At 51.4% G+C, this 22,276-nt stretch overlaps 2 protein-coding genes across 6 annotated transcripts in view; one reads left to right on the forward strand and one right to left on the reverse strand.

Annotated features, from left to right (window-relative positions):
* The window catches only part of SYTL3 (synaptotagmin like 3), a 74,611-nt gene extending 56,818 nt beyond the window's left edge, over positions 1–17,793 (forward strand). For 2 of the 4 annotated variants that reach the window (XM_032836470.1, XM_032836472.1), the window contains 7 exons: positions 4,093–4,271; positions 8,570–8,672; positions 11,990–12,160; positions 14,244–14,349; positions 15,309–15,411; positions 16,277–16,482; positions 17,593–17,792. In XM_032836470.1, the coding sequence (XP_032692361.1) occupies positions 4,093–4,271; positions 8,570–8,672; positions 11,990–12,160; positions 14,244–14,349; positions 15,309–15,411; positions 16,277–16,482; positions 17,593–17,699 (975 nt within the window). In that variant the 3' untranslated portion in view covers positions 17,700–17,792. Of the gene's footprint in view, positions 1–4,092; positions 4,272–8,569; positions 8,673–11,989; positions 12,161–14,243; positions 14,350–15,308; positions 15,412–16,276; positions 16,483–17,592 lie in introns of all 4 variants that reach the window. The other 2 variants (XM_032836471.1, XM_032836474.1) reach the window with 2 other exon arrangements.
* Positions 17,794–18,152: 359 nt separating this feature from the next.
* The window catches only part of EZR (ezrin), a 50,262-nt gene continuing 46,138 nt past the window's right edge, over positions 18,153–22,276 (reverse strand). For both annotated transcript variants that reach the window (XM_032836475.1, XM_032836476.1), the window contains 4 exons: positions 21,906–22,066; positions 21,432–21,524; positions 19,644–19,895; positions 18,153–19,521 (listed from right to left, as the gene is read on the reverse strand). In XM_032836475.1, the coding sequence (XP_032692366.1) occupies positions 19,357–19,521; positions 19,644–19,895; positions 21,432–21,524; positions 21,906–22,066 (671 nt within the window). In that variant the 3' untranslated portion in view covers positions 18,153–19,356. The remainder of the gene's footprint in view (positions 19,522–19,643; positions 19,896–21,431; positions 21,525–21,905; positions 22,067–22,276) is intronic.

Genomic DNA, 22,276 nt, shown 5'->3' on the forward strand with positions numbered 1-22,276 from the left:
CGCTCAGCTCACAAAGGATGGCCACACTGTCTGGCGTTTTCCAAATGGTAATGAATGTCCTATACTTACTATGCATGAGGATGGTTCTAAGTCTCCACATGCATTAACTAACTGAGCCTCATCCCAATCCTGTGAAATAGATCCCCATTTTACAGATGAGGAAACTGAGCTACAGTGGGTAAGAACACTGCTCAAGATTACACAGCCACTAAGTGTTGGGACCCAGAGTAGAATGAAAGCCTGTCTGGCTGCGTGGCCGCCATTTTGACCACTCTAGAGTAATGCTCTCAGTGTGCTCTTGGCGATCAGGAGTTTTTTGTTTTGTTTTGTTTTGTTTTTTAAGAATACAGTTGACTGTTGATCAATGTGAAGTTCAGGGGCACTGACTCCTTGTGCCATCAAAAATTCGTGCATAACGTCCAACTCCCCCAAAACTTAACTCATAGCTTGCTACTGACTGGAAGCTTTACTGATAACCTTTACAGTCAATTAACACGTATTTTGAATGTTATATGTAAAATGTATTACGATCTTACAATAAAGTAAGCTAGAGAAAATAAAATGTTAATAATAAGGAAGAGAAAACACATCTACAGCACTGTACTGTGCTTACTGGAAAATTCTGCATAGTCAAACCCGTGCTGTTCAAAGGTCAACTGTAGTAGTGGTTTCCGCTGACCACCCCCCCACCCCCCACCCCCCGCTTCCTGCCTTTGCAAAAGGAAAGGTCATCAAGGCTGGCTTGTGGTTACAGTAGCTAACTGGTGTCCTTCGGAGAAAGTCACCAAATGCTCCTGCCTTAGCTAGTTCTCCTTTGCTTTTGCTCAGATTTACTTTCTTCCAAACTCCAGCAGCACCAATGGCTCGAATGAAAAAGGCTGAGCTCTTAGTGGCTTTTCTGGGCCAGCCCTGCTGGCTTGCCTCCAGGTGCTGCTCAAAGTTGCAACTTGCTCCAAGAAAGAAAATAGAACCAGAAAACCTTCCCAAGGCAACAGTGATAGAGACATGGATTATCTCAGGAATGTGGTTGACCAAAGGGTGTGCTCTGCTGTCCCTTCATTATCTGAGGCTGTCCTTTCCCTGGCTAAGCGGGCATAGACACTACTACTACTACTGTAAGCTGACGGCCTGGGGCGTTCCGCACCTCTGTCCTCTTCCAGTTCTACTTCTGATTTCTGTGCAGCTTCTGGGAGGGTCCTAACCTGCTCTGAGCTCTGCTAATGGATTTATGAGATGAAGGATGAGTAATTCTAATGCTTTCTGGATTCCTTATAATCGTGGTCGCCGAGCTGGATGAGCCAGGGGCACCTTCTCCGCACCCCGCAGGAGGGCGACCTCATGGCCAGTGGGAGAGTGCGGGGGTGAGGTCTGCCCCATCTTGTCATCCAAAGGGCCAGCGGTCCTGGGCCTGCTGCGTTTCTCTGGGTAGCCCGGTTTCCTGCTCTCAGAACATCCATTTCACACCTTCTTCAGTTCATTCAAAACTCATTCAGGTCTTCTATCCTGCTCTTTCTCATTTTCAACAAAAAAAATCCCTTTTTACTTTTCCAAAAAAAAAAAGGGAATCCCCTCAGAACTGTCTAATCTTCCTGATACCAAAATTAACCTCACTGTATCTGTACCCAGCCTACCCTCCTTTCCCTCCTGAACAGAAGCAGCCAGTCCCCCGAGCGACCCCCGAGTGACCCCCCGGCACCCACCCTCTCCTGCCCTTACTTGTTTCCTCCATGAAAGATAGCATATCTTTCCTTTCTCTGCCTTTATGTTTTTTCATCTTTGTCTTGATTTGCAGCAATTTTATTATGTGACTACCTGTAGTTTTATTTAAAAATAAATACATTTATTTCCCTCTGGAATCCAGTTAAATGCCTTAAGAAAGTTCTAGAAGATTAGGACGACCACCCGAGTGAGTCCTCTCCCTTGAGTTCTGTGGCTCCTTCAGGCACAAGACCGCGTGCCCCTTCATGCCATAATATTTACACAGAGCACTCCAGAATCAAAGTACTTCAAGTGCTTTCTCTATTCCCTTCATAAATATTTACTGAGGATCTACCATGAGCCAGGCACTGAGCTGGGTGCTGGAGATACAGTGGGGGCAGGAACGTGCAGCTCGAAGAGGAGGGTGTGACCCTCCTTCAGAGAGAATGTTCTTTTACTTCCAGCAGTCAGCTAGAGTGAAGGTAAACAGTCTTTACCCATCTGGTGTCGAGCTCGTTCAAAGTGGGCTGTCATGCTTTGTGAGGACCTCCCCATTTCCCGCGGACTCTCACTCCTGAGAAGGAAGCTGGGTGTGTGTGTGGGGGGGTGTCCCCACTGAAAGTCTGGAGGCCACCGAGCCCCTCCTCTCTATGGTGGGCTTCTCTAGGAAGAACAACTTTAGAAAGTGTTCTCAGCTGCTCAGTGAGAACTTCCAAATCAGCAAATCCCTTGAAGGGAAAAGAAGCCTCTAGTGTGTCTCCCACTTTGGTGCCTTTCCGCGTTCGCTGTGAACTTGGCTGCCGAAGCTGTGTGTGCCTTCAGGGCTCCAGACACCAGTTGTCATCCCCCAGCCCTTGGCTTCTGGGCCCCACGGTTGCTGCGTTTAGCTTGACTCCTCTGTCCTCCAGATGGGTCTGCTCGCGGCGGGACAAATGCCTCAGAGGGAGACACGGCTCAGAGCATCAGGCTCGTGGACTGTGCTCCTCCTCTCTCTAGTAGCTTCCACCCTTCGTCCTGGCTGTCCCGGGAGCTCCACGATACCTTGAAACTGTTTGGGACTTAATTCAGTTTTCTGTTTGTTCTTGGCAGAAAAGTCTCTGTAATTCAGCCCAAGCTGACATGGCCCAAAGTGAGGTCCCGGGACGAATCCCATTTTAATTATTGGAACTTTTGAGCCCCTGCATTCCCGCCCCTGCTCTGCTTGCAAGCAACGTGCGCCTTCTGCCCGGCATCCTTACCCTTCCTCCTTCTCCCGTGGGCACCTCGCTGAGTCCGCGGTCTTCCCGCTCCTTCCCTCTGTGAGTGTGAAATGTAAAGGTTGTTTTCCACGCAAACAACCGTGTGGGTGTTGGCAGATGTGTTTCAGAGCCTGTGACTGGGTGCGGTGAAGGTGGTTGTGTGCTTGGCATTAGTTAACCCAGCCCTTGGCTTCCGAGCCCCTGGGCTGCTGTTAGTTCCTTCTGATGACCTGTTGGCTTGGTTTGGTTTGGGTTTTGCTTGCTCTGTAGTGAGAGGAAAAGCCCCAGACTTTCTTCTTCGTTTCCTCCCAGGATGTTTTACGGCGTGGAGAATCTCGCTGCGAATTAGCAGTGGAAATCATTCAGGCTTCCCTATTTTTAGAGAGTCAGTGCGGAGATTTTTGCCCGGGAATGGGGCAAATATCAAGCAATGTTAACAGTGAGACAGCAGCTGTGTGTCTTTTTAAGCACAGCCTTTCCACGCTCCTTATCCTCATCACCTGAGCTCACAGCGCCCTAAACTAATGGTGGCCGGTCTGTTTTCCATTTAATTACATTGTTTCATTTCATTAATTTCATTTCATTACATAAAAATGTAAACAGAATTTATTGTCTTTGACTACATACTTTACACATTGTATTCCACTCACTTCTCACCGTGACCCCATGAGACTAGTATTGATTTTTTTTCCATGTGGACTTCGACACAGCTACTGAGTAGCAGGCCCCAGGTTGGAATCCAGCTGTATCTGACTCCCAGTCGTGTGACTTAGCACCCCTACTCTGCGGCTTTCCGAAAGGCTCTTCCTGCCACCAGTATTATCTGCCCTTCTGAGACTTATCTCTGCAGAATTGCGCAGGAGATAATCCACTTCGGCCCAACTGATTTGTATTAAAGAATGAGATTGTGTAACCTTCATTGCTCAGCAAACACCATATCTGGGCAAGACTGACTTTCCGAGGATTTCCCATCTCCTTCGGACAGGCTGTGTGGCAACTTATTTTGGCAAAGTACAAGCTGGTGTATTATTAACTTACTATGAGTCAGGATGCATGTTTTGTGTGAATTTTGATTAATTTGATCTCTCGAAACCAGAACTGCGGCAAATAGACTAACTGGGAAATAATTTATTATATCTGTCCTTCTTGATTTCAGGCAAGTCTAACTAGCATTAACAGCGCATGCACAGAGATGGGCAATTTTGACAATGCTAGTGTCACTGGAGAAATAGAGTTTGCCGTTCGCTATTGCTTCAAAACCTGTTCTTTAGAAATATGCATCAAGGCCTGTAAGAATCTTGCCTATGGAGAGGAAAAGAAGAAAAAGTGCAATCCGTAAGTTTCTTTTCCCTGAGTTTTGGATTGAGGGTAGGCCCGTGGGATCTAAAGTTTATTCGGAAGAGCAGAAGTCCCCAAATAACCAAGACAATTGTTTAAAAGAGTAGAACTATAAAAAGACCAATTGAGAATGATTTTTAAAGCCAGTAGTAGTTCAAACAGTGGCTTATTGATGCAAGGATAGGTAAGTAGGTCAGTCGAGCGGAATCAGAAGTCCAGACACAGAACTTGGCCTGCTTGGGAACTTCTAGGATCAAGGGGCTATTAGATATCAATGTAGAAAAGATGAACTTTAATGAATGGTGTTGGGAAACTTGACTTCCCACAGAGGAAGAGTCAAACCAAAAACCTGTGTCACACAATCCGTAAACAGATTACAGATTTTTTCCAGCTGATGTGAAATACTATTTCCCCACTTTAACATGCATTTCCCTGGTTGCAAACAGAGATGAGCAGCTTTTCATACATACACACATTAGACACGTAGGGTTTCTTTCTGTAAACATCCCGAACTCCTATCTTTTGGCAGTTTTCTATTCAGTTGTTTGCCATTTTAATATTTATTTACAGGAATGTGGGGGTTTTTAAACCCTTTTTGAATATAGCTCTTCATTGATTGTATTTTGTATATACTCTAGTTGTTACTTGTTTTCTAACATTGTTTATGCTGGCTTTCCTTGAAGAGAATTTGAGGTCAAATTTGTCAGTCTTTTCTTTTAAAATGTATTTTGAGTCTGTAGAAAGATTCTACCTGAAGGTTATAAATATATTCTTCTCTATTTTTATCTATTAGAATTTTTTCCCCTTAGATCCCTTCCCCTTAGAACTGGAACTAATTTTCCGTGGCCTTTCTTTTTTCTCACATGGAAAACTTTGAGCACAATGTTTTAATTACCTGCTTGGGAAAGGGGATGGGAAAGAAAGCCAAATTCTTCTTGGCTCTGAAAACATCAGTAGCTCCTCAGGGCAGGACAGATGAAATACATTGTTGTATGTGGCATTTATAGGTCTCCATAACAGCGTTCCTCTTGTCCTTCTGGTTTCTTAACTTCTATTAGTCCCCCAACTTATACCTTTGGCTCAGGAAAATTGGAATAGTCGTTGTTTCAAAGCTATCCCCTGACTTTTTCCCAGATCGAGGCTTTCCTCATGTTTGGGTGGTGACTATCTTCCCTACGCCACGCCCACAAGTAGCAACCATAATCCTGTGCCTTCTTCAGACTCCCATCCAGCCCCGTCAGAGACCTTTATTCTGCCCACGACTCTTCGCGCACGCCGAGCCTCTCTTGTAATTCTCAAAAGGACTGTAGTGAGGTGGCTGAGAGTACAGACACTGAACCCTGGTCCACCATTTATGTGGGTTGACCTTGGACAAGTCACGCAGCCTCTCCATACCTCACTGTGACACAGGGAAAATAGTAGCCCCACCTTCAAGGGATTGTTGCGGCGTTTTCCAGAATTTGCCCATATTAAGCTTTCAGAACGTTGTCTGGAACATAACAAACATTCGACACAAAGTAAGCAAGTGAGGCACAGAGTACACAGAGAAATAGACCTAAAACTCCGCATGGGGACCCCCTTGAGGCTTTGGCCAAATACTCAGGGCTCATACACAGGACAAGATTTCATGAGGTCTGTCACAGGACGGTTACTGGGGGTGGTGAGCCACCGGGCGCGGCACGATGCTGGGGAAGGTGGGAGCTCTGACCAGCCGGAGCTGGGTGTCCAGCAGAACACCCAGGGCATTATGGGAGGCAGCTGAAGGGTTTCTCTAGCCCCAGAGCAGGGACTACTCCAACTCTCCCCACCTCGGCAAAATCAAGCCATGATAGTGTCGAACTGAATTGCCCACCAGTGAAATGTTTACTGGAGCAATACTCAGTACTTTTTAAAAGAACAGCCCGGAGAGGATTCTGGGAGGGTGACAGGATGGGAAGCCCTAGGAAGTGGTCTCTCCTTGTAAGACAGTGATTGCACTGGTAGAAGCTGTCTCGCGAAACCACTTCGGAACTGCCGGCTCCTGGAGGCTTGCAACTTCCAGCGGAAGGCTTGGCCGGTTCACTGGGGTAAATTTCAGTCAATATCCGCTCTTACCCCAGTAGCAGCTCTCCGTCCCCTCACTCCCAGCCACTTGGCAGGGAGCTGTGCCAGTGTTCCCGGAGCCGCTTACACACAGCATGCTGGGGTCAGTGTGGGGGGAAAAAAAAAGGATTTTGTCCTCCAGATATGAGGGTTGTGTGCTCTGGCTGCAGACCACAGCTTCTGATCACAGAGGGGCAGACCCAGAGGCAGGCAGCCGCTGTGGTATCTCCTCCAGCTGTTGGGATCCCCTTCCTGTCTGGGGTCCTCAGGAGGACTCGCAGCAGATTTCTCGGCAGATCCTTTAGAGGCGAGGAGGCAGTCAGTAGATAGAGTCAAAGTGCTAAGAGGGGGAGGACCCTGTCACAACCAAGAATCCTACATCCATGGGGCGCCTGGGTGGCTCAGTGGGTTAAAGCCTCTGCTTTCCGCTCAGGTCATGATCCTAGAGACATGGGATGGGTTCTCTGCTCAGCCCGGAGCCTGCTTCCCTCTCTCTCTCTCTGCCTGCCTCTCTGCCAACTTGTGATCTGTCAAATAAATAAATAAAATCTTAAAAAAGAAAAAAGAAAAAAAAGAATCCTACATCCAGCAAAGCTGTTCTTCAAACGTGGGGGAGAAACTAAGACATCCTCAGATAAACAAAAGCTGAGGGTCTTTGTCCTGCAAGAAATAATGCTCAAGGGAGCCCCCACAAGGTGCAATGGGAAGACAGACAGCAAGTCAAGGGCATGTGCGGTAGGAAAGACCGCAGGAAAAGCAAAGACACGGGCAGTGATAAAAGCTAGTACCATTTAACAGTGCTGTGTACTTGCGTCTTACATATTTTAAAAAATTTTTTGTCTCTAATTACTGCTGTAACTTTGATCTGTAACTCCACACTTTGTCTTTGACCTAACTTAAGAGACTAACACACTTAAAAGAAGGGTTAGTCTGTGATGTTGGCTACCCAGGGTAGGAAGGCGTCGTTTCACAACCTCATCAATGCGACAAGGTAAGGCTGGCACCAGGAAGGAGCAGAGTTTTTGTTTGCTATTGACCTGAGATGGTTAAAATTCAAAGTAGAGCCTTATAACTCTAGGATAGGAGATGTAATCCCCTTGGTGAGCACAAAGAAAACAGTTACAGAACATACACAAAAAGAAATGAGAATGGAATTTAAACATTTTATCATAAAATTCAGCTAAATGCAAAAATATGGGGGCACCTGGGCAGCTCGGTTGGTTACACTGGTTAAGCTGACTCTTGGTTTTGGCTCCAGTCATGATCTCAGGGTTGTGAGATGGAGCCCTGCCTCCAGCTCGACACTCAATGGGGAAATCTGCTTGAGTCGCACTCCGTCTGCCCCTCGCCCCTCTCGCATACTTTCTCTGTCTGTCTTTCTAAAACAAATCTTTAAAAAGTAAATAAACACAGAAGAATGACTATAGTACTGCAGTAAATGGGAGACCCTAAGCTAGAAGGGACGCAGAAACAAGTAGCCAATGACAGAAGTAAGTCCCTCCTGATCAGTAGTCACTTTCAAGGTGAATAATGTAGGTTCTCCAGTCAAGAGGCAGAGGTTGTCAGAACGGACAAAAACACAGGATCCAGCTGTTACCGGAACCGGTAGTCATTGCCATTGCTGAAGCTGTGAGCCAGGAAGGGCAGCGTTGGGACCTCCCTGGAGGGGTCATTTTAGAACAGGATTTCAGGGGATGGGGAGAATGCAGGTGGACGGGCCCCACAAGGGCAAAGTAAAGGGTGAGGCATATACTTTTTCTTCCCACTTTTTTTTTCGGTGGGTTGGAGGAAGTGATGGGTGGAGGGAGGACAGGCTGGCCCAGGACCTCCACATCCAGGCAGGTTCTCTAACTTGCCACCGTGGAGCCCCAACAGCCCAGCCGCTGGGTCCGTGGTCATGCCCCAAATCATCGCAGGTAATGAGCGATGTAGATTCGAGGGGGAGGGCAGGAGGAAAGCAAGGGAGTGTTACACCTCCAGGAATGTTCCAGAGGATTCTGCCCAAAGACTGAGTAAGCTAGAAGGTGTGTACCCAGTGCTATCCTTGTTCCCCACCAAGCCCTTTTTGTCAACCCCAGTCCCCTGGGAAGCAGGGTAAAGAAAATGCTGAGGTCTGATTCTCCTCCTCCTGAACCCTTTGTCCCCCTGCCCACACCACCCCCCTAGCCCCCTCACTGAGCTATCACCTCGACCTGTCTATGTCTGACCACTAGGTACGTCAAGACCTATCTGCTGCCTGACAGATCCTCCCAGGGAAAGCGCAAGACTGGAGTCCAGAAGAACACGGTGGACCCAACCTTCCAGGAGACCTTGAAGGTACTGGCTGGACAAACAAATATTCGTGTGCGAAGTCTGCCCGTCCCAGGCTGGGCACCCGGGGCCGGAGTCCAGCAGAGTGTTCCTCTAAACTCTTGAGTCAGTTAAATGTAAGCATAGACACTTACATGTTTCTGTAGGGCTCTGTCAATCAGTGGCAAGTTGGTAGAAAATAGATTTCAGCCTTTGTACAGGAAAAGTGCCGAGTCTGGCGGGCTTGAGAATGGCCCTTGATTAATGATTTCTGAGAAAGGGGTGAAGAAGAACCTGGCCGCCTCTCAGTCTCTAAAATTGGTTTGTCCTGTTGAATTTTTATGGCTCTCAGAGAGAGGTGCTCTCAAGCAGGCTCCCCTGTCAACTACCGAGTTACTATCTTCACAAAAGTACTCCTTTATTCTAATAATGGGGCAGCCCTAGGTTGCTTCTTCTTTTATGAAAAATAAATAGTCCTCTTACGAAAAACATTTTATAGGGGAATTGTTTGGGTTTTCACTTTCTCTGGTGCTAAGAAATAGGGTTTGGGTTGTGGGGCAGAGGTAGGTGTGGAAGAACCATCCAGATGCTCAGGGACGTACCCGGTCAGGGCTGCGCAGCCTAGCAACCCCATGTGTCAAGACTGCACAAGGAGAGGGCTTGGTTTGCCTTCCTTGGCAAGTAGGGGCATTTCTGAACACCCAGCGGGGGACTGTCTGGCCAGCTGGCGGGAGTCCCGTTCGTTAAATAATAAAAGCCATTGTTTTCTGTGTCCCTGCTGTGGCCAAGTGCTTTCTGTGCCCACTGAGCTAAGTATAAGAATCCTCATTTACCAACAGGGAAACTGAGGCTTAGAGAGTATTTAGAAGTGTGGCTCTAGCTCGTGATGGACTGGGAGACCTTCAAAGATTTATGGTCCTGGGACTCCCCCAGAGGATTTTTTAAAAAGACTGTGATTCAACAGGCATGGGCAGGGCCCAAGAGATCACCATCTGAGAACCCTCGGGAAGCAAGTCAGTAGACACTGGTCTTCCTCTGGTTTTGCTCACGAATTTGCTGAGTTTTGAAAAGCTCTGTGCCCCCTCCCACATTTTTAGTTCATATCCAGAATCACTCATTGTATGTTTAATTAAGGTGTTTTGTACTAAACAGGGAAACAAATAGTTCACATTTATTAAATGAGTTGAAGTTGAGGACTGAGTGTAAATCTTAGATAATATATGGTTTGATTTTTTTAAGGTTTTTTTTTTTTTGATGTTTAAAGTTTTTACCACCTGATTTAAAATGCAGGCAGAATCTAAAAGAAATCTCCTAAAACTTTTATCCATTGGTTTTTACCCAGTACATCGTGGATAGTTCAGTTGTCCCGGAGAACTTTCTAGATACACTGAAGAGAGTCCACGTCCCTCATCTAGTCTAAAATCTAGAAACCGATCCTCCGGGTTTTCTATGGGGAGTGCCACGGGACGCCTCCCCGCATCCCTGGGGAGCTGGCACCCCTGTGAAGACCACCACAGCGGGCCTGGGAAGGGTGGAATGTGACACCTAAGCTGGTGTCTGTGTTTGTAGGGCTGGGAGCTTATGAGAGGCTGTGGCAACCCCATAGCCTGCTGGGACCGCGATGGGGAAATGGTCCGTTTAAACAAAGGGATTCAGTCAGCCAGAAGGAGAAGACCTGTTTGTCAGAGAGGGACCACTCGAGTGTGAGGACCCCTGAGAAGCACACCTGCACTTCTGAGGGAGCAGAGGACAGAGCTGCGCCCTGTACAGGTGGATGCAGAGGACGCGGCGGCCCCAGGAAGGTGGGCATGGGGGATGGGCAGTGACCCTCCCTAGGACAGCGCGTTCTCAGGGGAGCAGGTGCGGTGCCTGAGTCGGTGGCCTGAGCAGCTGACTGGCCGTGCAGCCGTGAAGGGAACAACTGGGTAACTCATAGTTTAAAGACAGACCGAGAAAGGAATGCAGGGCAGAGTCAGACAGGGACCCTGGCTCAGAGGGTGGCGTGCGACCCTTGATCTCAGGTTGTGTTGAGTCCCACGTTGGGTATAGAGATTACTCAAAAAAAATAAAACCTTTAAAAAGAAAAAAAGATTAAAAAAAAAAAAAGCAGTGGGCCATGGACTTGAGGGAAATGGACTGAAAATCAGCCTAAGGCAGTAGGGGGATGTGGCTTCGGACCACAATGGGCGCAGATAATCCCAGAGGGAAGAAGAGGAGGGGCAAGTGGGCAAGGCAGCCTGGCCCCAAGGGGGGTGTTCGTTGGCCTGTGTGTTGGGGGAGGTCCAGGCAGACAGGGCTGGGTGGGAGACCGAGGGAGACAAGTTACAGCCTCTCCACATGCCTGTGGAAGGCCACTGGGGGCATCAGATGAGTCTCAGGCAAACCAGTGTGGCTGCTCTCAGTGGGGGCGAGGGTCCCGGCTTACAGCGTGACAGGCGGTCCCGGGAGGAGCCAGGATGCTAACCCCAGCAGAGAACTTTGAAGCCCGAGCCGTGGTGTTTACCCCTAGACTGGTAATTGCTGACACTGACCTCCAGACGCGCCTGGAGGCAAAGGAGTGATGTAACCGAAAGCCTGGTACGAAACAAGCATTCAGTAAAGCGTAACTTTTTTGCGTTATTGAGAAAATCCAGCAAATAGGCTTGGAACAGGCTCACAGAGGCTGAGTGGAGTCAGCAGCTCTTGGGAAGCCCGGCTGTGGCCCTGGCCTTCGGGAAGGGCACGGGCACTCTCACCCAGCCAGGGCCTTGACCTCTAGTCCCTGTGTGAGCAGAGGCCCACCCTCGGCTGGAGCCGGGAACTTCCTTGTCCTCTGACTGCGCTGAGACTCCTGTGGTGAGGGACAGTGAAGAAACAGCTCTGGGCGACCCTGAGCGCCCGCGCGGGCCTGCCTGCCCTCCATGCGTTGTCTGTCTAGGCAAATGCCCATGCTAAAACTCATGCTTTACATTAAAAAACAAAAACAAAACCCTAGTTTTGAGTACTTCTGGACAGCCCAGGCCAGGCACGTTCGGATCCTGAGCTGGGACAGAGCTTGGCTTCTGTTGGATGAGAGGCTTCCTCCTCGCCTAGGGGGCAGATCTGGATTGTGCCAGGGGACCCTGCTGCTGCCCAGCCCTTCCCCCAGGCGGAGCACGGCCACAGGGCTGGTGGAGGAGGTTGTTCTGTGTCTGAGAAAGCAGAGACCACCCCCCACACCGCTCCAAGCTGCGCAGCCCACCCTGACCTCACCGAGATGCTGGCTCCAGCCAGCAGGAGGAAGGCCCCTGCGGGTCCCGGGGGGCTGCGGGCCTGGGAGCTGGGGGCCGAGAACCAGACTGACCACCTCTCCTCTGCCTCTGCAGTACCAGGTGGAGCTCCGGCAGCTGGCGACCCGGAGGCTGCAGGTCTCTGTGTGGCACTTGGGCACGCTCGCCCGGAGGGTGTTTCTTGGAGAGGTGACCATCCCTCTGGCCACATGGGACTTCAGAGACAGCGCAACACAGTGTTTCTGCTGGTATCCACTGAGGGCCAAGGTGCGGTGTGGTTTGATAGTGGGCCACCCCCCCACGCACTCACACCACCCACTCACCCCACCCCCCACCCCCAGCCCAGGAAAGCAGAACTCCCTTCTCAAACGGATTTGAGAAGAGAAAACCTACCCTGGGACGCCTTGGACTTGCCTGGCTGGGACTCTTCAGTAGGAACTTAGGGAGGAAAGGCTCCGCACCAGGCTCTCCTGGGAAGGGGGGGTGGTTAGGGGGCTTTTCCTGCTCAGGTTTGCTCAAGTACCCAAGAGCCCCTTCCTCAGTGTACCCTGAGCATCAGCCTGGGTCAGGTCTAGGGGGTTAGGCCTCCTGTGATGGCCCTGTGGGCCCACATACTCCTCTCCCCAAATTCAGGGTCACTTGGTTCCAGTGGGGGAGCCCTGGGAGTCTACGGCTGCCACCAGAGTCTACGGCCTGCACAGGTCAGCCTGCCCCGGTCGTGCGGGCCACTCTGGTTTCTACATGCCCGCTCCGGGCGCTCCCAGAGGGGTAACAGCTGAGAACAGCTGGGCCAGATGCTATCAGGAGGGCCTGGCTGCCCTGACCGCCAGGGATTTCAGGGCGGGCCACCAGGGAGGCCTCGGGAGGAGGAGCTGGCTGATTTAGGTCTGCTCCCAGGCTGTGCCTGGGGAGAAAGCTGGCACTTCTTGGAGCAACTGCTTTGCACTTTCTCTGCCAAGATCCGAGATTGGGAGAGAGGACGGATGAGATAATGGGGGAGGAGGAAGTGTGGGCTCCGTCATCTCCTAAGAAATGAGGACGCTGCGCCAGTCCTAGCAGCCAGAGTCTGGCAGCAAGGCCGAGACTGTCCCAGGCCTGTGTGCCGTCTCCCCTCCCCCGCCCTCTCTGAAGCCAGGGAGCTGATGCCAGGTCTCTGATTTCCAGCTACATTTGGGTCAAGCCCAAGGGTCTCCTGCCCGGGAGGCGCCCCGTCCCACCCCTCCTGCCCCTTTCTCTCTACACTGCTCTGCACAGCCCCGGCCCCACCTCTGGGTCCCCATACTGACCTTTCGACAGAGCCTGTCCTCGGACTCCCACTTGGGATGTCTACTTGGCATGCTTCCTTCCAGCCACAGTGTGCCTAAGACTTAGCTGAAATCCCACCTCCTCCATGGAGGCTTTCCTGATTTTCACTTTTCATGATTTTCCCTGCCTGTGTGCTTTCCCCCAGGATCCTATACTTGGGTGCCCTGCCCGTCTGTTCCCTCTAGGCCCCTTGCTCAGGACAAGATTAGCCCGCCACAAGGCTGCTGGGAAGAGGAAGGGGAGCAGAAGGTGCCAGGCTGAAAGACATCCTTCCTAATACCAGCTATAGACCCCCTGGCTGGATTGGGAGTGTCCTGCTTATAGGCCTGCCCCCTCGGCACCTACAGGAGGAGCCCATGGGGTTAGCACAGGGTTCCCAAAGCTGAGGGTAGAGGCAACTTTATCTCCTCTGGCACGTGAGGGCCTCCTTCCTGGGAGGCAGTCAGGAGCCCAAGCAGAGTCACAGCAGAGCAGGCAGAGGCCAGCCCCGCCCTCTCCTAGGAGTCCTCGCTGAGTCCACTGAGCTAGAGGGGCTCGATTTTTTTTTTTTAAGATTTATTTACTTATTTGACAGAGATCACAAGTAGGCAGAGAGGCAGGCAGAGAGAGAGGAGGAAGCAGGCTCCCTGCTGAGCAGAGAGCCCGATGTGGGGCTCGATCCCAGGACCCTGAGATCATGACCTGAGCTGAAAGCAGAGGCTTAACCCACTGAGCCACCCAGGTGACCCAAGGGGCTCAATTTTATTCACCTTCTTCAAACTCTGGCTGGGTGCAAGTTTTCTTAGGACTATACTATGGGACTGTGCCAGAGCCTTTGAGCACCTCCTCAAGGCACAGGGTGGGAATAGAGAGTCACCACAAATGGAAGAAAGACCAGTCCTGCCACGGGCACATCTAGTCCAGCCCACGGCACTCCCCAGCCTGCAGAGTGACTGGGGTGGGGTGGATGTGGGACACTTACGGACAGAGCTGGGGCAATCAGAGGAGCCCAGAAAGTTCTGAGGGCTGAGGAATCCTGCCTCTGAGTTCTGACTCTTTCCTCCAGGCAGAGAAACTCGAAGACAGCTTTCTTCCCAATAATGGAGAACTTGCAGTCCGGGCCAAACTGGTCTTCCCTACAGGGCCCAGAAAGCTCCAGGAGACCCAAGAAGGTAGGCAGCCTCCAGCCCCATGAATGTCCATCTGTCACTATCTCCAAAGCCTGAACAGCAGGTGGGCTGAGGGCTTCCCTGCTGCCACCCACTAATCCTGCAGCGCTCCAGTAACTTGCCAAGATTTGTAAAGCTCAGCCTGAAAAGTGGGTTCTTGGGACCCATGGTTTGGAAGGGAACAAGGGACCAGAGCAGTCCAGGCCTTTGATGCCCACTTTACAGGGCTCTTAGGACACCAGCTCGGGGGCTTTCCTGCCCGGGGCCTGGCTCGGACAGTCCCGCTGCTGGCCCTCTGGAAGAGGGAGCGCTCCCCTAACTACCTGCATTAGTTGGGAGGGTGACTCCTTGCGAACCGAGAGTGCATGTCGAGGCGCAGGGGCCTGCCGCGCTGAGTGAATGCGTCCCCGCTCCCAAGTTCCATGAGCTGCTGCCCAGCAAGAGAAGGGATCAAGGACAGGCTCTCGAGGACCTAATGGGAGATTTTACTAAAGAAAGTGGAGTGTGTGGAAGAGAAGAAGGTGAAGAAGAACACAGAACCCCGTGATGTATTTAGTGATCTCTTACTTGCCTGAAAGAGGAAGAGTCTGGGCCGGAGCTCACGGGGCCCCCGGTGGCCCACACCCTGGAACAGGAGTCACGGGGCCCCTCCTTTCCCCAAAACCACTGCCTGCCCGTGACTAAAACCTCTACATCCTTCCTCTCCACAGCTCCCTATTATCTTTGTAGCTTCTCAGGATTTTAGGGAGCGCTCCCGGCCCCCCCCCCATCACCGAGTTGGCCTTGCAGGGGGACAGCTTGTGGGCAGCGCCTTCCCTTATGGATAGACAACTCTTCCTGTCTGATCTCTTGGGCTCTCAAGGCTGTCACACAGGCTCCCGCTGAGCTGTCAGTTTTGGGGTGATGGCACTGCAGGCTCTGTGTGAAGCAGGGCTCACAGCAAATGCCGGCTTTCCTTCCAGGGACAGATGGGCCATCCCCTAACGGTCAGCTTTGTTTGGTCGTGCTGGGAGCCAAGAATTTGCCGGTGCGGTCAGATGGCACCCTAAACTCATTCGTTAAGGGGTAAGTAGTATATTTAATCAACTATTTGCTGATAATCTGTACATACATACAACATGGTCCTAGAAACTACAGCAAGCACCAAAAAGTGCAAGCCATTCTGAACTTGTATCTTAGCTTTTCCCTGAAAATCCAACACCATGTGTAGGACTCTGATTTCCAATAATTCGTGGGATTTAGCCCTGCTGAGGCTAGATGCAGAACACTGTATTTTAACCTGAAACCCAGAGCTTTTAGGTCCTTGTTACTACGTCGGCATTTTCGGACTCAGAGTTTGGAGAAAGCAGTGGGGTTGGTACTGTTCCCTTGTCTGAGCATCTCCTCTTGGATGAACAGTAAGGTAGGCTCTGCTTAGGCCATGCTTACCATCGGGGTGTTGCTGCGATCTCCAAAAGTCAAGCAAACACCATTAATTATACAGAACTACTGTGTCCCTGGTGAGTGACATAATGGGAAAGGCTGGCTTACCATGCCAAGATCTGCATTCCTGTCCTCACTCCGCCACTACTGCAGGACCTTGAGCAAGTTATGTGGCCTAATTTCCTGAGAACAGGGTTAAAGGGAGAAAATGTGAGCGCAGAGTCCTGGTCCCTGAGTGGCAGGTCTAAGCCATACTTTGCCTGGTGGTCAAGGAGGGGGATTAAAACAAAGGGCACAGTGGCCTGGGACCCCTGCGTCTGGTGAATTCAGCCCTAAATCCGGAACATCCTAGGGAGAGTCCACATGGCCAATCTTAGGATTCGCATTCTCACTCCTTAGAATTTTTCTTTTGGAGTAGATCTAGCCCTTGGTCCCACAATGGCCAGCACCACCAGGGGAGGGGGCCGGGCAGGGCCGGCGTTCCAGAGCCACTGTCTCCCTCCTGCAGCTGTCTCACTCTGCCAGACCAACAGAAACTGAAACTGAAGTCCCCGGTCGCGAAGAAGCAAGCTTGTCCCCAGTGGAAGCACTCCTTCGTGTTCAACGGCGTGAGCCCTTCCCAGCTGAGACAGTCAAGCCTGGAATTAACCGTCTGGGACCAGGCCGTCTTTGGTGTGAACGACCGCTTGCTGGGAGAAGCCAGGCTCAGTTCTGGTAAGTCTGAGATTATCGGGCCTAAGTGGCATGTTTTATCCTTAACAGAGATCTTACATGGTGACCACTGAAAAGACAGTCATGCTTCCACGTTCGCAGGTGATTTAACTGGCTTGGAAACGGCCTCTCCCACCGTAACTGGAGGCTGCTGCATCCAGGTCTTACCCCGCATGGAGCGGTAATACAGCCAAGTGTTTCAGCCACTTAACATCAGATTTAGATCTGCTAAAGAAACAAAAATTACAGGCCTCAAAATGGCCAGGGTACAGTGTGCTTTTGTCTCTGGCGTCAATCATAAAAGGATTAATTTCTTAAAAGAAAAATGTCTTAATCCAAACATGGCAATTCAGAAGTATTTCATTAAGAGCGGGACAAAAGGGTGATGCTTTTCAGTGCTGCTGGCATCGCGTCGGGGCGAGCCCTTCGTGGGGAGGGCTGCTCACCCTGGTCCCTACCATTGGTGCCCCTCAAAACACCGGGCCAACCAAAAACACAAGCACGTCTCCAGGACCTCCAAAGACAAGCCAGATTCACTCTCCAGAGACCCCTGCGCGGTCAGTCCACTGAGCTTCCTCCAAGTCCTGATCTCAGCGTCCTGGGATCAGCCCCCCGTCTGGCTCTCTGCTCAGTGGGGAGTCCGCTTGTCTCCGGTCTCTCCCCCTGCTTGTGCTCTCCCTCTAAAATAAATGGGTAAATCTTTGAAAATAAGGACACACTCCCTGTCCTGTAAGGGATTCCTTTCCATCTGCAAATCTGGCCCCAGGTCTGAGACCACCTTGCCAAACCACAGCCATCCTCTGTGTTAGGACGTTCAAGTCCCCTTCTTGAAGAGCCAACCCCCCCCAAATGTCTTCTTTCAAACTGTGGGAAAGGCAGCAGCTTTGGGCTCTTGAGGCTGCACAGAATTCAGGGATGCTGTGTGTCCTGAGTATGGAGTTGGGGTGTTGGGGTGGAGGGGGGCTTGCTCTTCCTCACCAGTGGTTGGCATTTTCATATGGTCTTGAGGTTAAAAATACTTTTACAAAAGTTGCTCATTTTAAAAAGCCGAGAAGGCTGGTAAGGGGTATGCGTTTCACCCCTTACTAATTTGCTGCTTCACCCTCTTCACAGAGGAAGACGTAGCCGGTGAGGACTCCTGCTCACAGTCAGCGCATCGGTGGCAGAAAGTTCTGGAAAGCCCCAATCTGTGGACAGACATGACACTCACCCTGCACTGAAGCCAGGGTTCCAGTCTGTGGTGAGAAGTTCAAGTGCCACAGGCCTGCAAGTTAGCTGAGGACGTGGGCCTGGACACTTGCCGCCTGCAGCTCCGTCACGGAGCCCAAATGTTCTTCCATGTCTTTCTGTATTTACACCAAACAGAGCACTGGTTCTAGAAATATGTCTCCGTTTGTTTTTCTGTGCTTTGACACACGTGGAAAAGGGCCAGATTTCAGTAAATGTTCGTTATCTCGGTCCCCCAGTTCGTATCAAACTAAAAATTACGGCCTAGTTCTATGCACTGGAAGGAGAACTAGAGGAGCCTGGCGGGTATCCGGTCCCTCCTGTTCCATGCTGTGGAGGGACTCCTCATTCAGGGTGGTCAGCGCCCAAGTCCAGGGAGAGCCCGCAGGAGGGCCCCCCACCCCGCCTCGCCCCAACACGCACAAGGACACACCCACTGCCGCCTCTTGCCTTGCACAGCTTTTATTTCTCTAGTCGGTGGTGCGGGGCTCATCTGCGCACGGCTCTTAGCTGAAAAGGAAAAGGACACAGCCGAGCATGAAAGGAGCCAGTGGCAAGAGCGCGCTGACATTCTGACAGATTTTCAAGGATGTGGCAGAGAACTGGCGAGGTCAGAACAGGTTCTTCTTGTGGTAACAGGGACAATACCAGGTGGGAAGAGTCCCTTCCTAGCTGGAGTCTGGATGAGCCAAACAGCATGTGTCTCTTTTGCAAACAAGCTCGGATAGAAAACCGTCATGTGCACAGTTCCACGCACAAGGAACAAAGTAAGAAAAAAATCATTTTTACAGATGTGATTACAGCAGTTATCTACCTCCTTCCTGCCCTCACGTCAGATCAAGTGCCATGGTTACATGGTTTTTAATACGTAATTCTTTTATTCTGTAAAAGGTAACAAAATATACAGAATGAAACTTTCCCTTTTTTAAACTAATGTTACAAACCCATATTGTCACTCATATATAAATACTATTCTCTACAGCTGATCATTAATTAGGTGTGAGTCCAACAAGGCAGCCCTCTGTAAAGCAAAAACAAAACCCAAGTTTCTCCAAGGCTAGAGTGTCCTCCCTGTACTACTATCCCAAACTGAAGGAGCAAAGAAGAAAAATCACTGTGTGCATGTGTGTGAGAATGCTTTAGATGGTTTTCAAAATAATTTCCACCTCTCAAAACAAAAATATACAACGATGGATCCTTCATGGAAATTAAAAAATCAATCTGAGCTCATTTTAAATGCAGAAGATAGTATGGCACGTACTCTAAGCCACGATGTGGTTTTAATTACACCGAACCTTGTCTCACACACCACAGCAGGGAGTTTGTTACTCACACTTTACAGGCTCTTTCCTTAATTCAGTCAGTCCCGCTGCAAACACGGAACAGGAAGTGATTCAACAGCAGTAATAGAATCAGGCCTGTTTGGCACTATGATACAACGGGGAAAAATAAACCAGGGAAGCGTCCACTGACCCCAGCCTTAGACTATTCCCACTGCAATAACTACTCTCTTTTTAAAGGAACTGGAATACGACGAGGGGAGGGGGGTCCTAGATTCAAAGCACTACAAACACTAGCTTCACAGTCTGACCGCGACCTTCCGCAAGCTCAGCCGTGAGGCCCCACCCCTGCCCCAGTCCTGGCCAGGCCTCACATGGCCTCAAACTCGTCGATGCGCTGCTTGGTGTTGCCCTGCCGGATCTGCCGCAGGGTCTTGTACTTGTCCCGGCCTTGCCGCATGTTCTCGTTGTGGATGATGTCATTGTGGGTCCTCTTGTTCTCGTCTCGGGCCTGGGACAGCTCATTCGTCAGGGTCTGCAAGGGGAAGCAGCTCGGGTCAGGTGCGGTTCCAGGGCATGGGGAGCTGGGTGGGATGCCCCCCACCCAGCCCCAGCGCCGGTCCCGGTCTGCTGCCAGCGCCACCCTGGCGCCCTCACCATTAGTTGCCGCTGCACCCGCTCGTTCTTCTCGGCCTCAGTGATGCGCTTCTCCTCGTTGCGGTCATCCAGGATGCCCTCGCTGGACAGCTCGGCGCTGTAGCCTGTGTACTCCGTGCCCTCGTCCTGCAGGTTGTCCTGCACGTGGTAGCTCACTGGCTCATAGACCGGGGGTGGGGGCGGCGGCGGGGCTGTCATCACCAGGTGCAGCTCCTCCTTGGTCTTCACCAGGTCATCCTGGGCTTCTTTGGCCTTTGAAAGCAACCAGCCCACAGGTGACAAGTTGTCACCAACAACCCAGTTTAGACCATTTTTGGAAGAATCCCCTTTTCTCTAACAACAAGGCTTCTGCACCTTCTCTCACTCCTCCCCTGCCTTCCCCGGGGCAGGCTGGATGCACGTGGCCTTAGCGGCACAGAGCGGAGGAGGGGACCGGGGCTGAGAAGCAGCATCCCCGTGTGGGGTCTGCCCGACCTCGTCCGAGTCTGGGGCTCCGGATCCTGCAAGCGATTCTCAATCACGTGCACAGTACGCAGAGAAGAAAGTCATGTCAGGAGCTTGACTTTTTTTTTTTTTTAAAGAACTGTAACATTTTTTCTGTGTCTGATTCTAATATATGTTCATTGTGTTTTTGAAAAAAGGAGGGAAATTATTAAAGAAACAAAGATCCTCCAGCCACTAGAAAATGCCACTCTCCAATTTTAGAGTGCAGCTTTATTCTCTTTCCTTGTGTGGCCACTATTTCTCAACCTCCTCACTGTTTGTGGGCACAGTACTCAAGCACTTTCCTACCTACCCCTAAACCTTCCAGTAACTTCTCTTGGATACACATCCCCAGTCATGCCCACCTCGTTGCCACTCCAGCCTGGGAGATGAGCTTAGTTTGAACCTATTCTGCAACCAGCTTTTCTCAGTGAACACTTTTACTAAAAACCTAAGGACCGAAGTCTTTTGCATGCAGCCTACGTTCATGGGGTGGGGCGTACGAGTGGTGAGGAGAGGCACCAAGTGTCCCCAGGAGGGGTCCGTGCAGATGGGGAAGTATGGGCAAGAACAGGTGGGAGGGCAGGGGTGGGGAGCTGCCGCAGCTCGGCAGATGTCTACGCTGGACATATCTAAAGCTCCCCTGGGGGGCCATGGTTGCCCGGTATATGGGGGCTCAGCTGGAGAGAAAAGGCTCTGGACACTGCAATGGGACACAGTTCTTCCTGTTATAACTACGATTTATTCACCCTCTCTGTGGGGGTGGCCCTCAGGGCAACCTTCCAGGCTGGCTATTACTCCCCATCTGTAGCAAGGAAATGGAGGCTCAGAGAGGTCAGGCCACTTGCTCCATCACACAGTGAGTAACAGCAGAGTTGGGACCCTTGCACCCATCTCGAGACTGCCAAATCCAGATCTTTCCATGGTGCCATGCAGCATACACCAGTGGTCAGGAGAGGCAGTCTTGAGATGCTATGGCCTGTTGCTAGGAGTGACCACATGATCAGATTTAAAGCTAGCTCCCGATGGGGGCTGCCTGATGGGGGTCAACAGTTTGGGGTGGCCAGAACAAAGTAGGTGGAAATCAACAAGAGGCTCCTTGTTTCCTGCTAATCCAACAGCGGACTCCCCAGTGCACAGGGCAAGCCCATTCCTATGGGGATTTCGGCCTAAGAAGCACAGCTAGGATTGGCAGAGCGCTACAAGGCATCCCGAGCCTTTCTCTGCAAGACCCCGGCCTGGCCCCAGGCCATCTTCCGGCTGCCACAGCGGGGCCCGCCCAGAGTGCTGCACACACAGACTCACCCTGTGCTGCCACTCCTCGACCTCGTCCTCCTTGCGCCGCCGCGCCTCCTCCAAGAGGGCAATCTTGGCGGTGTACTCTGCCAGCTCTGCGGCCTGGTGGAGGGCATGAAGCTGAAATTATTTCTGGGGTCTTTGGGGAGCGCCCTCTTGCAAATGGACAGCCTCATATTTTGGTGACTGGCCTTGTCTCCACCTCCTACCCGGTCAGCAGTGCCCATGGCTGCCGACTGTGTCCTCAAGGCCATGCCTCGCCCAGACCACCACATCTGCCCCCCGACCCCCACCTCGCCCCGACGGCTGCACCATGGCCACCTGAAGCCCACCCCCCAGCACAGCCCCTCCCACTGGGCTTTCCTCTCTCCAGCCAGATCACTTTACAGCCCCAGACACAAACAGTTGTAAGGCAGGTGTCATTTTTTCATCCCCAGAGGCAGCCTCTCCATAATTCAGCATCGTGAAACTCGGAGCTCCTACCAGCTGCTCCTGGCTCTTTATCTGATCTGCTGCCTGCCTCTCCAGCTCCTCCTTGGCCCGCAGAGCGGCAACGCGGTCAGCCTCCAGGCGCTCCGCCTCCTCCTGGGCACGCTTCCTCTCCTCCTCCAGCTGCAGGGCTCTCTGAATCTGGTCTGACAGTTCTGAAAGCACAGGCCCCTGAATTCCCAGCCTGGACGCATGGCATGGGGTTCAGGTCGAGACTCATACCACAAGCTATGAAGCACTGAACGGGGGAACCTCTGTACAGTGGGGTGCGTTCCCTACTGCGCACACACCGTACTTGCGGCAGTTAGAAACTGCTAGGGAGGGTTTCTCCCTCCCCTGGCCAGGGCTGGGGTAGACTGGCGGAC

Source organism: Lontra canadensis, unplaced genomic scaffold, assembly GCF_010015895.1.
Source record: "Lontra canadensis isolate GAN:19392208 unplaced genomic scaffold, GSC_riverotter_1.0 scaffold92, whole genome shotgun sequence".
NCBI classification, from domain to species: Eukaryota; Metazoa; Chordata; class Mammalia; order Carnivora; family Mustelidae; genus Lontra; species Lontra canadensis.